The sequence below is a fragment of the Labrus mixtus genome, chromosome 18 (assembly GCF_963584025.1).
Source record: "Labrus mixtus chromosome 18, fLabMix1.1, whole genome shotgun sequence".
Lineage (NCBI taxonomy): Eukaryota > Metazoa > Chordata > Actinopteri > Labriformes > Labridae > Labrus > Labrus mixtus.
In genome coordinates, this window is record NC_083629.1 from 18,839,760 (window position 1) to 18,856,051 (window position 16,292).

At 44.1% G+C, this 16,292-nt stretch overlaps 1 protein-coding gene across 1 annotated transcript in view; it reads right to left on the reverse strand.

Annotated features, from left to right (window-relative positions):
- Window positions 1–6,221: 6,221 nt before the first annotated feature.
- Window positions 6,222–16,292, reverse strand: part of plppr3a (phospholipid phosphatase related 3a) — a 22,076-nt gene continuing 12,005 nt past the window's right edge. Inside the window, exons 5-9 of the mRNA XM_061062873.1 lie at window positions 15,689–15,884; window positions 14,062–14,119; window positions 10,396–10,569; window positions 8,720–9,547; window positions 6,222–8,055 (exon numbers count right to left, since the gene is read on the reverse strand). Of these exons, the coding sequence (XP_060918856.1) occupies window positions 6,970–8,055; window positions 8,720–9,547; window positions 10,396–10,569; window positions 14,062–14,119; window positions 15,689–15,884 (2,342 nt within the window). The 3' untranslated portion in view covers window positions 6,222–6,969. The remainder of the gene's footprint in view (window positions 8,056–8,719; window positions 9,548–10,395; window positions 10,570–14,061; window positions 14,120–15,688; window positions 15,885–16,292) is intronic.

Genomic DNA, 16,292 nt, shown 5'->3' on the forward strand with positions numbered 1-16,292 from the left:
AAACCTATTAAAGCATCACGCTCCCAGCTTGGTTGAACAGTATAATTGGTTGTCCTTTATGGCATTTATGACCCTGTAAAGCCTGCAGGTAAAAGAGCGAGAATACGAGTGTACATCCTTCTGTGTTCTTAAAAATACATGTCTCCATTGCAAAATGTTGCCAAATAATATGGTTGTGGATGCTCTGTTAAATTGCCAGCTACTCTGACAGGTAGTCATTCTTGATTTTGTCAACTTTTTTTTATTTGGGTCACGAAAAAAAAAAAAAAAAAAAACCTGTCTTGGACCCCTAGGTAGAAACAAACCTTAGAAAGTCAGAGTCTGACTCAGTGAAGCGGGCTTGTGGAAATGTCAGCATTAGCCCCCGGCTGTGGAGGGAGACGTCTGACTGGCACATTTAGGCTGGTTATCTTGGGATCCAAAGGAACTCGCTACAAGGTTGGTGTCTGGTGGCTCGATAAACGACAGGATTTTGAACATGGTCTAATAAGCCCATCTGAGACTAAATGTAATCTCCACTGGAGTCAGGGCTGAAGATTTTTTAACAGCCATTACACCAGGGGAATCTGAACTATCACTTTGGTTTCCCTTTTTACAACTGGTGAAGTCCCCTCAAGAGGGCTGTTAAGTATGGGCTCTTCATCCATGTCAGGGAAGAGACATGATCAGAAAACGACCCTTTAAATGGATGGGTTCCATTGTTAGTCAAAGCTTGTATATCCTAATTTGAAGTCAATACTTTAGTCACAACCTTTTCAGTCGCAAGGACCATGCCTCAACAATATGTGCATATTCCATAAAAGATTGGGATTATGTATGTGGGCAACGATGGTGAAAGAGAATGCCGTCTGTTAAGCTGGTCTAGGAGGATGAACTGAAGGCAGAGCGAGACTCAGGATGGGGGTTCCACCTCAGGCACAATTCTACCCGAGCTGATCTCGGGCTCAGACTGTACCTTGAATTAGACAGAGACATGGGAGAGACATATGCCAAGATGAAAATTAAGGGGGATGAGGAAGGAGGGGGGTGGGGGGGGGGGGGGTGGGAGAGGAAGAGAGTGTTGATCAAAAAACTGAGTGGGACGACCGGAGGCTTGTTCACACTAAACTCCTGAAAAACCTCCTGAAGTTTTCCTTGTGAGCTGCATGCGTGTGTGAACACAAACAGCCACATTTTCAGTTTTTCCTGACAGCATTTTTACGCAGAAAGTGTGAGGGAGCTAATTTGAGAACGCAGCGGGATACAATCAGGAGAATTCACCTCGGGCGTGAGGGAGGGGTTGGTGACGTTGATTCTCTGCGATCCGTGCGCGTGATCTCTGTGCACGTTCTTAAACTGCTGCATTTCAATTTGCTGTTGGACAGGATCTTCTTCTCCACTCTTTTGTTGGCATTGTGATTCTGTCAAACTGCACATAGCATTGATAGAAGGGCAAGAATTCTCATTCTCAGTCTGTCTGACAGGGATAGTCTCCCGCTTTGACTTGCATGAGTGGACAACCAGATATTCTCTCGACATTTTCAGGAGCTCTTATGTGAAAACAGCTTAGGTGTAAGTAGGCTTGTCAGGTGATTGAAGTTGTGGTTCAGGCGTGGTCCTGCTCCTGAACATAAGTTAATACATGAACTTCATTTCTTAAATAAATGATCTTGTTTGATTTTCTTTGCAGTAAAATGACCCTCTTTATTGATCAAATTGAAAGTAAAATGATCCCTGTGACCCTTTAACATCCTAATCCCTAATTTAAGACACCAAGAGCTGGGGGGGGGGGGGGGGGGGGGAGAAATCAGGATATAAGCTCCAAAGCTCCAAATCCTCTTCCTCCATGTGTAGAGGTTCACTGGGAGTATAGGAGAATGATTGTGACAAAGTGAGAGAGATAAAAGTAGAGCTGCGGACAAAAGGGCTTTTTGTGCCGGTTTGCAGTGGTAAATCAGTCCTGGAGAGAATGTCAGCAGATTCCCCTGGACAGAACACACACACTGTCACTCTCTCTATCTCTCTCTCTCTCTCTCACACACACACACACACACACACACACACATACACACACACATACACACAAACAGATATGAGCATATACTCAGGCGCACGGTCACAAAAATAGACACATGCATAAAGACAGCTCAGTCCGCATTTTCTGCTGGCTCCTGTGATCGCACATACACACACCAACACACACACACACACACACACACACACACACGCACACACACACACACACACACACACACACACACACACACACACACTTGTTGTGCTTTCTGGGCCACCAAGGGGAAATGGGGAGAGTAAAAAGAGAGAGAGGGGAAAAAGAAAGAGAGCTGCTGGCTTGCTTGGTGTGTGAGTCATGGACATGCTGACTGTCCTCAGGCCTCGGTACACCATCTGCACCCCCACCGCCTGCACGGCTTTATCACACAGCTCAATGCTCCAATGCACCAAACACACACACACAGACACACACAAAAACCCACCCACCCACACACACACACACACACACACACACACGTATGCATACATGCTGAAGTAAACACTCAAACATGCATCATGCAGATAGAAAAATGCACTAATGTGACTGATATTGGGGTGGACATATAACCTGGACCACATACTCCTGAAATACACAAATACACACACACACACACACACACACACACACACACACACACACGCACACAAACCCCTAACTCATATCTGCAGAATCATCCACCTTAATGCAGGGTATTATTTATATCACAGTGAACAGAGGGGCCTGTGTTACGTTAGCAGAAAACATTTGCTTCTGCATTTTTGGAATGAATATGTTTCTCTGATTTTAGAAAAAACTGCTGCACGTTTGACTTTTTTCCCTAACATTTTGACTTCCTCAAAATGTCAGGATAGTTTCTGAATATGAAGTGCAAATGTCAAGATTTTTGACTACTTCCTCAAGATTCTAGCGTCGTACTCGACACTCTGACTTGACTCTCAAAATAAAAAAAATCTCCCTCCAAATAGAAAAATCCTAGAAAACACAGCCAGCACATTTTCTCAAACACAAAAATTCTAATTTAATTAAATATCTGAAACACAGCAGCACACACATGCACGCACGCACGCAAGCAATCACACACACACACACACACTCCCCGCAGGTCATCTGGGACTGACCAACATTCTCGCAGAATTCATTACAGAAACCTGACACTAGCCTGCAGGAAAAAGAGCAAATGTTGCATTGCAAATGTGCGTGTGCTGAATCCGTCTGGCTGAGTGTGTCTGTGTGAGTGTGCAGTATGAATGAGCATGAAGGCCTCATAACCCAGGAATCAATGGAGAGGATCCTTTTCATTAGAGTGACGGTAAAAGCTGCTTCGACATTGACCCTGCCTCTTTTTTTTTAACCCAACGATCGTGTACACACCTATCAAGTAACAGAAGAAGAACGCTCAAGCGAGAAGTCTTCATTTTTTTATTCAACCATGTTATTAATGTTACACATCAACACAGATAAAAAACAGTAGCCCATAAAAAAGACCTGCGGAATAATAAGAGTATTAATAATATCAGGTAATATCAAGAAAATGTACAGTCAAAAATGTGGGACAATAATCACCAGCACTGAAAAATGCAGCATGTCTGTTTGACTTGAAGCACAGAATTAAAAAAAAAAAAAAAAAAAAAACACGCTCGTACACACACATGCAGCACAAACCAAACGAGCAACATTATCTACCAGCTCCTCGTCTGAGGAGAGCCACTAAAAAAACACAACTTGTTCCATTGAACTCTCCCTCCTTCTTAGCGCAACTGTTATAAAATCACTTCATGTTCCCTTCAGATGTTTCAATGCAGGGGTAAGAAAAGAAAAATTCTTCTTTTCATCAGGTGTGTTTGTGATTCTGTATCTTTCATTTAAAAAAAAAAAAAAGGATCAAAGTGAAAAAAACCCACTTGTAATTGGACGGAATATCTTCTGATAAAAAACGTGTATGTACGAAATGATGGGTTCCAGTTAACGGCTTTGTACAACACAGTATAAATAGACACAAGAGGCAGGGCTGTAATCATCCATCCAAAGCTTATTTCATAGGGCTGCAACTACTGATTATTTTCATTGTTAGATTATTTATACATATATATATATTAAGATGTATTGTTTTGACTTCATGTAAACCTTTGTATGGACAGTTTGTTCTTGAACTTTGATCGTACAATCTCAACTGAAGGTGAACTTAAAGCTCCTGTGAGGAGTTTTCAAATGGTTATGAGAAAGACTTAAAGTTATGTTGATGCTTTTTTTATGAGCAATAAAAGCATCATCAGCATAAAAATGTATTATTTCTATATAGTTGTTTGAATGGCAGTCAATGGTGTTGCGGGGGTAGGTGTCAGACGAGGTGATTTAACAGAACTTTGGCAAAACAGCCTTTTCTTAAAGATTAATTTTGGGACTTTTAAGTCTTTATTTAGTGGGTAAGAGTTTGAACAGGGAGAGAGAGTGGGGATTGACATGTGGGAAAGGAGCCGCGGGTCGGTGTCCAACATGGGCTGCCCCGCTTAGATAGAGTCTCCATACATGGGGCGCAACCTAACCATTAGGACATTTAGTGCAGTGGTTCTCAACTTGTCTAGCCTAAGGAACCCCCACTAACTCTTTTTATGAACAATCGTGACCCAAATTTCAGATATTTTCAACCAATCAGATTGATTTAATGACAAATTGTGCAGTTTGGACCTCAGATGGAACAAAACCTGACGGAAGAAAGAAAAAGAACAGAAGAAACCGCTTTGTGACCCACTTTTGGGTCCCAACCCACCAGTTGAGAACCACTGATCTAGCGCCATCAACGCCACCAAAAACAGTCTATTTTTGTCTCATCTTCAGAAAAGATTGAGGGTGAGTGATGTGTTGGGCTGTTAAAGAAAAAACAATTAGCTTATCTGTCTTACTACTTACATTTGTTCATCGCACAATTAGCAAAATACATAAAAGTAACCGTTTTGACCACCGGGGGGCGCCAAAATCAGCCCAAAAGAAAACTTTGTCACAGGAGCTTCAATCACTTGTTTCTGGACTTTTTGCCCACATTACATGTTTCTCTCGAGCAGTTCAGTTTGCCAACAGTTTGTCTGAACAGCAAGAACCCGAACGAGGCTAACGTCCTCTGTTGATGCGGGAATTTTCAATCTGATCAAAAGCTAGCAACAAGAGAGACTTTTGCTCAGACATTTTTTTTAACATGTTGCTGGTTGTCATGGTGCTGGTTTGGACATTTACACTTTACAGCTTTTGCTCGACAAGTTAGGGATTTATTTCATATATAAAACAACACACATCTTGGTACCACTTTCCAAAAAGCATCATTAAATGAGTCCTGTAGAAGAGACCGAAGGTATCCTGTGAAGCTGCAAAAGATAAACTGGTGCTGATGATAAGTGAACAGATGGAGGAAAGGGAATGAAAATATTGAGTTGTACATATTGTGAATATTCACTCTCCCTGCAGTGCTCCTTCTGTTAACCAGCTGAAAAAAATGGAAATGTTTCCCTGAAGAATGCCTTATTACGGATCTTTAAATCAAAAATGAATAATTGATAACAAAGAAAGCACTTATTTACCCCGTTTGAAGTATGCATGGTTTAGACAGTGGTACCAAAATCTTTGAAATGCTGACAGGTATGAACAGAGAGCCGCTTTGAAAGAGGTGTTCCTGAGCCACTGTGCATGTTGGTGGCACTTCTGGCTGGGCAGATTTCCCATTAACATTCCCGTCAACGTTTCGATATGCCAGAGGGTCCACATCCTGTGAAGAGCCACGAAGGGAAGAGTGTGCTCGCGTTGGGTTTGATAAACAAACGTTAATCTCCTTAGAGCTGCCTCGGGCTCTGCAGCAGGTTTTTTTTTTTTGCACGCAGAAAAGACAAGACTGGCTGCCTGGCTCACTGCGCTGTGCTGCCCGATCACCCTCTTCCACTTCAGGAGCAATCCTCTCTTTCTGTTCCACCGCCTTCCGTGTTCACAGCAGTAATCCATTCGGTGACGTCTGCATCGGGTCGCCCCAACTGTTCGTGATCCACCACCCCTCCCTTCTTCCTTCTCACACCCCATTCCAGAAGCAACACTTCCTAAGCCGTCTCCCTCTGTTGGTTTCTTACAGATTTGCTCAGCGTCGAACACAAAATTTCCCCCAATCGGTTTGTTTATTCAGAGGAATTAAAGACTCTGATGCTTTAGAGGGTTGTGGCTAATACTCTTGAACCTGTTTTTTTGAACGCAACATCGCAGCATCCTTCTCTGTATTCATCGCTTTTTTGGGTGCTTTGAAGAGTTTTTTTTTTTTTTTTTTTTTTTCAAAGCTGGTTGCCACAGCAGATTCTCTGCGCGTAATGTTTGGCAGTCTCAAACAGCTGAGTTTGAGGAGAGCAAGTATTGCCTGTAGTTGTTTTGTTTTCCCAGTCTTATCCCACCTCTCAAGGGGAGCTTGATTTAGCAAATCCCAGGCCGCCTCATTGTGATATCTCTCTTTCAGCTGCAGCAGCTTCCATTCAGCCTTACAATGAAGAAGCACAGAGGGGTGTGTACGCTGAAATGTTAGGTAAACTTGGGGTTTTTTTTTTTTCCGATCCTGACCCGCCTCACTTTGACTCACACTCGTCTCATGTCTGATCTTTTCTCAGTCCGGGCTGTGGAGCCGGCGCTGTGGGCAGTGTGTGTGAGCCAATCCCCTGCTGAGTGTGTTAGCTGTTAGACCTCCCCGTGGTCCTTAAACCTCTGCTTTCTTCTCATTTCTAGCTTCTTTTTTTTTGACTGTGGCTGCGGTTCTGGATTACAAATCTTAAGCCTTTTTTTTTTGTTGTCACATTTCAAAAGTCATATCTCCATTCGCCTGCCACAACCGCCTTTGTCTCATTTCCTCTCTCAGCTGCGTCTCCTGAAGTACAATCATCGATGTGACAATGATGTTCGTCGTGTTTCCCCTGTCACTATAACATCCGCTCGTTCTGCATGGCCTTGTAGTAGTGCTCCTGCTCTGCATGGCTGCGGGCGGAGACGGAGGGTCTGCGAGGCAGGGTGGAGGAGCGGGACAGCGCCTGGCTGTGGGTGTCCATCAGTAAGTCTGGATGGGGAGGAGGGGGGAGCATGCTGGAGCAGGACGGGTGTGGCGGTAGAGGAGAGGAGGACGGATGGGGGTGTGGAGGTGGGGGCATTTGGCAAGAGGACGGGTGAGGAAGTAGGGGCATTTGGGAAGAGGACGGGTGAGGTGGCGGGGGCATCTGCGAGGAAGACGAGTGAGGGGGCGGGGGCATTTGCAAGGACGACGGGTGAGGAGGCGGGGGCATCATTTGGGAGGAAGAGGGGTGAGGAGGCGGGGGCATCATTTGGGAGGAAGAGGGGTGGGGAGGCGGGAGGGGCGGAGGGGACATCTGAGAGGACAAGTGAGGAGGGGGAGGCATGTGAGAGGAGGAAGGGTGAGGAAGAGGAGGAGGCATCGGAGTGGAGTGTGAAGTGGAGTGCGGATGGTGGGGAGGCAAGGGGGAAGAGGACGAGTGGGGAGGAGGTGGAGGTAGCGGGGATGACGACAGCTGAGGCGGGAGAGGCAGAGGGGAGGAGGATGTGGGGAGTGGGGGGGGGGGCAGCTCCGCTCCTCCGTCGTTGCTCCCGCTGGCCGAGGAGATGCAGATCGAGTCGGTTTTCACCGGGAGCGTCCTGTAGTCCCGGTACTGACTCGCACTCTCCTGTCGCTGCAGCGCCACTCTGTGTTTCTCTCCCGCCGCGTCCGCTGTCATCATGTTTCCGCTGATGGTGTTCCTCCACTCCCACGGCTTGCCGTTGCTGGCAGACACGCGCACCACCGGGTGGTGAGGGGCGTGAGCGTCGATGGTGACGATGCTCCCGCTTCCTGCGATGCTCCCCGGGTTGCTTCCCATGCAGCTGTCTCGATCCGATGGGATCCGGTAATAGGGCGATTCAGAGCAGTTGGATCCGCCTCCAGAGGACGAGCCGCCTTCTGAGGTCTTAGTGGACACAGTGTGGGGCCCGTGACCCTGCTGCTTGGACATGGCCATCACCTGGAAGACAAGAAGATCTTTTTACAATGTGCACGGATGCTACCAATGCTAAAAAAAATCCAGCTGCTCCAAAACAGCTACTAACTTCAAGGAAATTAGAATATTTTTTACATTTAGAGCATCTCCCACAACAACTGGGAGAGTGTATCTGCTGAGGAAGAGCGTGTGATATGCCAAACAGCTCCACAGCTGCTGCCTGCTACTTAATGGTCCTTGTCTTGATTCTGTTTTGCATAATCCAAGGTCAGGAAAAACACAGTTACTAAAGAAATCTTCAAACGTTGCTTTGTACCGCATAAACCAGAATGGAGGGACTTTTAAGGAGGTTAACATTGAACAGGGGAATATATTTGACATCGATCACAGACATAAAGTCAGATCCATCTACAGCTATAGTAAGTGTTTGAACCCTTCGCGTGGGTATTTAAATCTGAAACTAATCTGTGAAATTGCGAGTTGTTCTGCTTTGATTTCACCATCAAATAAATCAGATGTGAGATGTAGCACACACCGCCTTTGGCAGATATTAAATCTCTTCCCCTGTCCAAACTGTACATTACAGAACTGGCTGAATGCCACTTGAAATTGAAAAAATGACAAAGCTCCAGCTCCAGTTATTGTAAACATTCTCATAATTACGATGACTTGAAGGTGTTCCTTCTACCTGAGTGACTCTCTGCTGATTCGGCGGATGGCCGGGTTGCATGCTGGGCACTCTGGGAGTCGACACGGCGATGGGCCCCTGTCCCGGCTCTTTCACCCTCCCTTCCTCGGTGAGCGACAGCCACTTGGCACGTGTCTTGGCGCTCTTCGGGGAAACGGGCGGCGGCCGAGTGGCTTCCTCTGGGATGTGAACTAGCGGGGGTGCCACCACCATTCTGACTCCGGTTGGCGTGGCGATGCCCTTGTTGGCTTGCACCGTGGGATACAGGGAGGAAGGCATCTCCTGGTCTCCTCCTTCTCCTCCTCCGGCTGCCGCTCCTTCTTCATCGCCCCCATCCTCCTCGTCCTCATCTCGGGAGCTCTGGCTGCGGAGGTCCAGCGATCGCTGCTTCCACTCCGACACCAGCTGCCGAGACCGTTGGGGGTCAAAGGGCACGTGGAAGGTCATGTGACGCTGCGTGGTGGCCGGCTCATCTGAAGGCGAGATGGGGCTATTCCCGTTTGCCACTCTGGGTAGGGTGTTGCTGAAGGTTACCATGGTTTCCTTCCCCATGGGACCCCGAGTTGCGAGTAGCTCCACGTCGGCGCTCGCTCGTTTCAGGGAGGCCAGCGAGGCCTTCTCCCTTCTCACCTTACTGCGAGCGCCGGAGCCAAGCCCCGCACCCAGCTCCTCCCTGCTCTCCGACACCCTGGGGGTCTTCCTGTAGAGGGAGTCATGACTGCGCTGACTCAGCACCCTCAGGCTGTCCTTCTGCTGAGCCGGTGTCAGTCTGTGTAAAGAAAGAGCATCTTCCTCTGATGCTTTGAAGTTTCCCACGGCGAACACAGCCTGACAGCAGACAAAAGGATACACAGAGGAGAAAGAACTGAGAAGATGGAAGTAGCCGGCATGTTAAAGAAAGACGGAAGCGTGAAAATCTATTTTCTTTAATCTTTTATAAATTAAGGAATAAGTTCATGAATAGGCATTTTCCCTTCCACCTCCTGTTTAGTCTGAGGTCAGCATGAATCCCTCTCTTCCCCCTTTCTTAGAATTCATCCTTTAATGAGATGAACCCCCCCCCCAAACCCCCCTCCCCATCCTCAAAAACTGAAAGAGGAGAGAGAATAAGACTAAACGGAGGAGGGAGGTGTGGAAAATTGCAACGACAAGTTTCCTTAAAATGAAGTGTGAAATTGTTCCAGAGAATTCTTATCGGATTATTCATTTTGTCTCCCTTCCCTCCTTAATAGAAAAATTCTATATATAGGCACCCCCAAAAAAAGAGAGAAAATTATGGAAGCCACACGGAGAAGGGAGGTGATGAAAAAAAAAAGGAGGATTTGTTAAATCATGCTGTGAAATGGTTAGAACACAATGGGACAATTCTGTCACAGCAACAACTAAACAAGCTTATTTAAAATAAATCTATTTATGTCATTCCCATTACGCTGCATGCTGACTGTTTGCTATATTCCCTTTGGACAAAACAAATCCCTAAATACATTTATTCATGTACAGGCGCTAGTTTTACTAAATAAAAACCTGAAACAAGAAGTCCAAATCGAGGCAATTTCAGTTGCTCTTACAGTCATCACAAAACTGCCTTTTTATATTTTTATTCCCTTACAGATTTTGGTTTGGAGCTTGACCATTTCACGCTGTGCTTGTCACACACACTCCAGTGTTTTACTTACCAGGTAGACTCCGATGCCGGCTCCTATAATGTATCCCACATAGACGTCTATCGGGTGACTGCGGTGCTGAGTGATCTGCGTCAGCCCGGCGAGGCCCGCCGCCATGCAGTAAGCAAACACCAGCAGCGGCTTCAGGAGTTTGGTTGTGCTGCTAATGCTCGCATTGAAATACATCTGTGGAGAGAGGGCCAACACGTTAGCTTAACACGCAGAAGACCTGCAGTAAGATGTATGGAGAGCGAGGTGGAGATGTCGTGAAAAGACATTTCTTCACACAGCAACAAAGATTTGACCTTAAGAGTGGAAAGATTTACAGTGTACAGGTAAAAAAAAATAAAGTGGTGTGTTAATCTTACACTGGCCTTTTGAGATTCACTCGCAGGGAGCTAACAGGGAAGATTGATACCAACCTCATATCTGTCCTTTAAATATGTTAGTAGCCATTTAGCATAGCTTGGACCAAAAGCAGTAGCAAACAGCTAGCTAGCCTGGATCTGCTTAATGGAAAATACAAACACCAGAACCTCTAAAACTTCAAAAATGAATCTATTATGTCATTTTTTATGTCATCATTGTTTATATGATAAGTTGTGGTTTTCCCGTACTACTTTTTGGCTTAGAGCAGTGGCTTCAAAACACCAAACAAACAATCTTTACACATGAAAAACACATGAATGAAACATATACATTCCTTTGATAACATTACTATTTTACACTTACATTATCAATAAAGACAAAAAAGTGTGAACATTTACATGACGTAAAGCAAGACCACTGGTGTTATTTCACAAATTCATCGTGGTGGTAGAAGATGGAAGTGGTGTGGTGGTCGAGTGGCACATGTCGCTGGCCCCCTAGTGGTGTCCCACAGGACATGGCCAGATGAAGCTGAACTTGTGGCACTAAACTTAGAGCACATGTCGCTGGACTTTAGGCACCTGCCACTGCTCCCTAAGTGGCATGCCAAATGCCACTATGCAATATCAGCACTGCTAGCTAACTATGCTCTCTCATCCATTTAGCATACTTTTTGTTGTTGTTGATTCCTTTGCATCTTCGCCATGACAAGAATTCTCTTTTGAGGGAGAGATCTATGAAAACGCTGTAAACGGTACCATCTTAACTGATGATGTGGAACTTTTTTAAGAAAGAATTGCGTGCTGCATTTGAGATGAACTAGGTCCTTAAAACTGACAGTAAAGAGGAGAGAAGAGAGGGAGGGTCAACGGAAGGCTGAGTACTATATGTACAGCTACATTTTATATTCTCTGCATGCACACTATATTTCATTTACATAAAAAGCAAGACAGCGGAGTGACAGAGAAGCCAGCTTTGCAAAAAAGAAATCCATTTTAACAAACCTGTCCATCTCGCATTGAGCATAGAAAGTCCTACTTTTCATGAAGCCAAGACAGTTGGTGGGGAATCTGTCAGCAGGGTGACATTTCATATACTTCTCAAATGTTTTTAGAAGTGATTTGCCAAGTTTCTTCGAAATTCTTATGAGATAAAAATGGTAGAAACAAGTAGTGTATTTCACATTGAAATTTCCCACAAAGACATTCAGTACATGTCCAAATGTGGTGTCAAAAGTCTGACTTTCGGGTTTTTGATGTGCTCTTTAACTTTGCAGAAATCACACAAATTGTTGTTTCTCCAGCTGCTAAATCAGTTGCTTCTTCCCCCCCCCTCCTCTTGCCTTTTCTCTCTCATCAGAAATCTGTCTTGTGAGTTTTAATGAGCTAGCGCTGCGCTCAGTGAGGCAGCAGTGATTCGGCCAGCAGCTCGCAATAGCCATCAAGGCTGGAGGCTAGAGAGTTTATGTGTGAATGTATGTGTGTGTGTGTGTGTGTGTGTGTGTGTGTGTGTGTGTGTGTGTGTGTGTGTGTGTGTGTGTGTGTGTGTGTGTGTGTGTGTGTGTGTGCGCACGGGGGTTAGAGAGAGCGAGAGGTTGTTACCTCTAGGAAAAATGACAGTGCTACTTTGCCAAACAGTTCACAAACTGCTGCAGTCAGCACTGGACTGTAAAATGGGTTAAAGTGCAACTATAACAACTAGGATATAAATATAAGCACTAGAATGCAGTCTGACCCAGAACATTTTATGGTATTGATTTCATGTGGAATTTAAACACACTTTGTAACCAGTTGGCATCGCAAAAAATGTAGTGCTGGGCAATTAATCCAGATTAAATTTCGATTATGGTTTGGGCTTCCCATGGTCATGAAAACAAGATAATCTAGATCAAACGATTACTGTGCTGCATGCCGTGTTGCGCACATGTGGTATCTAGTTTGTTTTAAAGTGTTCGTTGTTCTATTTTGGCCATATCACCACGACCTCAGAAACAGAGTTTAAGTTCAATTGCAGATGTTTTATCAATCAATCAATCTTTATTTAGATATCGTCAATTCATAACAAGTGTTATCTCGAGACACTTTACAAAAAGCAGGTAAAAGACCACACTCGTTATGTTTCAACATGCAGGTTTAAAATCTTAACTCACTGCTATATTACAAAGACCAATGTATTAATACTAAAATCAATGAATAATCATGTTTAATTATTGGGATCTCAATATCAATCCAAATATTTGTGATTATAGTTTTTGCCATGATCGAGCAGCCCCAGTGGAATAAATCTAAAATTGTTCAATTACTTGTCATATTTCCAGCAGGAGTTATCATCAGACACAGAGAATGGATGAAACATAAGGCTTACCATTCAATTATCCTATGTAAATGTCTCTCTGACTCATGACTGTCTACAATGAGTGAGAAGCGTGAGTCTCTCTGGCCGTGTTGTTGTCAGAGCAGTGTTTACATCATGTTTACATGAACGCAACAGCTGACTCCTCCCCTTTTGACAAAAGCTCTTTCAGTCAAGGACTAGAGGAAAGAAAAATAACATTACCCACTCGCTGCTTATTTGGATATCACGTAAGTGTGTTTTTATCAAGTGGAGGTCCCAGAATAGCGGAGGTGACGCCCAACAGCACTTTGTTATGGTGCTCAAGCGCGACATTACTGGATCAAAAAGTCGCACATTCTTCATGCTGCTAGGCTAGGTAGCTAGTACCAGTGTGTGTTCATATTGCTTCTTGTTCTACAAATTACACAGATATTTGTCTCAATTTAGTATAGCGAACACTACCCATTGGTACATGGTGAGCCCTTCAAGTCTTAGACCAACCTCCTATTAGAGAAACAGCTGTGATTGGCCTGACCTGAATTAGGTCGGATGGATATCTGTCTGAATGGGAGGGGGACCAGAGTTTTGTGCCAGAGCAAATAAAACACAAACTTGCAGATTCATCTGCTTTCCAGGCTCGCCCGAAGATGCAGAGGTCTAAAATCGACAAATGAGTAAGCACTGTAATGCAAACATGAACTTTGTGTAAAGTGAGAGTCCTCTGATATGAAGGTTATAATTTGATGTTTCCACCAGCTACGTTTGTTAATTAAAAAAGGGGAGGAGCATCCAGTCGGTTATCATGAAGACAAATAATGGAGCAGATGAGCAATTTCATCAACTTGTGTTAATTTATAAAAGACAAGTGCCAAAACTAAATTAATCTGGAGTCGAATCTTTTGAGAGAACAAAGATCGCAGACACATTCACAGATACAAACATGCGTATAGAACACAGGAATGCAGAAGTGCTTACTGAGATATAGACAGCAGCGAAGCCAGAGAGCGTTGCATGCTGGGACGGAAATGTTTTCCTGAGGGGAGAAAGGGGAAGAGTTAGGTGTGAAAGAGTGAAGGCGGAGAAAAAAGATGAATATTTCCACAAAAAAAACAAAAAAAAAAAACTGTGTGGATTCTACGTTTACGGCTCTTTTGAATAAACCTAAGAACATCCGTCACGCTTGCTCGCGTTATTTTTGATGTCTAGATTGAATTTGACGTTGAACCTGAGTGCCTGCCCGGCTGTGTTTGTCAAACTGAGCGAGCATCACTGGATGTGAGCATTAATAAACAAACAGAATACTGTGGGGCATTACTAAGTAGACACATTGAGGGGAGGGCAAATTAGTTATTGTCAAAGCCACTCATTTAGATTTAGATCAAACCAAATCCCAAATCTTGTTTAATTTCGCCTTCTGAGGCACTCTTCATTTCAGCGTGTTAATCTTTGTGAAGTGTTTACTGCACACTCTTTCTTACTCTTTTGTGTTTAGGATGTGAGGCTTCTGGTTCAGCCGTCTGTCAAAGACCCGTTTGAGACCTTAAGAGAGCTAGAACTTTTTAAAAAGTTAGCATATTTTAGCTTTTCATTATGTTTTAGGCCAAGACTAGAATGACACTTACGTTAGTTTTAGCTAATTGTTAGGGCTGGAACTAAGTTGTGATTATTGTTTGGCATTTAGGAAAGAAAACGCAAAAAAAAAAAATTGTTGAAAATCAGATGAGAAGACTTTGGTGCGACTCACACATTTGTAAGGCTAAAGCTAGCTGTCAGTTAGCTTTCCTGCTCACAAACACTGGTCACAACGAGAAGGCTAACCAGGCTGTTATCAACGGTAAGATGTCAACACATTACTGCGGAAGAGCAAGAGCATAAAGCACTCTGCCAATGTTGATCATTACAGCTATAGAAGTGGAAACATTTGTTCATTTGTACTACAGGGATAATCCCCGTATCAGCTATATTTAGCTGCAATCTTTTATGTTTGCATGCACTTACAATGCCTGTCTAATCGCCATATGCTGTAGCTTGACCTATGACCTTTACTCACTGCTCTGCTAGAGAAGCTAACCTGAGCTTCAGCACCTGTGAGTACAACAGCTGGACACAATGAACTAATTTGTAAGGACTTTGACGTCTCGCTGTATGGACAAACTTTAAAAGCAAATATTACAATATTCAAACAAAAAATTCCCCTCCTTTGTGGCTAATCTCCTTTAATCCGGTCCAAATGCTAATGAGTTTTGATGACTCCTGCCTTGTAGATTAAACAGTCCTGCAAGATTGTGACGTTTAGCAATGAACTGTGCAATAAATCATTTTTATCTTTGGGACTCAATTAAGTCTGCATCATTTTATAAAAAACATTTGCATGAAGCGCAGAAAATAAACATTTTTCAATATGTTATGTAAGTAAATGGTTCTATGCATTAACTATAAAGCAAATGTATGCTGTATTCTTATTTAATGGCATTAAAACAGTAGACATTTCAAGTAAAGTGAATTTATAGAATATTTCTGTGTTCACAGGCTTTCTGTTCTTGCGTTGCAGCTTTGCATTTCATTGCTGATTTAAATCTTTCCATGCATGTGTGTGTCTCACCTCGCCGACATGATGGCATACTGGTCTTTCCCCATACATATGTCCCGTGTGATGTAGGCGTTGTTGTCACATGACACCCCCGGCGCCGTGTAATTGGGCTGGCAGACGGTGAGGAAGAAAGGGGCGTGGTAACCGGTCGCTAACTGGATGACATCTGTCACCAAGGCTGTTGCCAGGAGACCGAACACATGAACACCTGAGGGAAAGGGAGAGGGAGAGGGAGAGAGTTACAGGAGACAGATTCAGAGAGGGTGAGGCGGTTTTGGTAAATGAACTAAAAATCCCCTGGGGGGGTTTCTACAAATTGAGCTGTTCATTTGTGAACACCTGCAGTGGAAAACAAGGCAGAGTCTTTCCTCTGACAACCTGAAGTGACACCACAAACAGTTCAGGCTCTCCCATTATCAAGCTTTTTTTGCAGACATGGAAATTTGGCAAGGTGAATGTCTCTTTTCACTTCAAAGCTCCAATGTCAGCCTCCAGATATTTCCCGTGGAGCATTATATCAAGTCTGTTTCATTTTAAGTCACCCTTCATTTAATGCATGTAATTAGCTTATTTCAAGACACTGTAATGAAATTGTGTCGGGGGCTCAGCCGGTGAG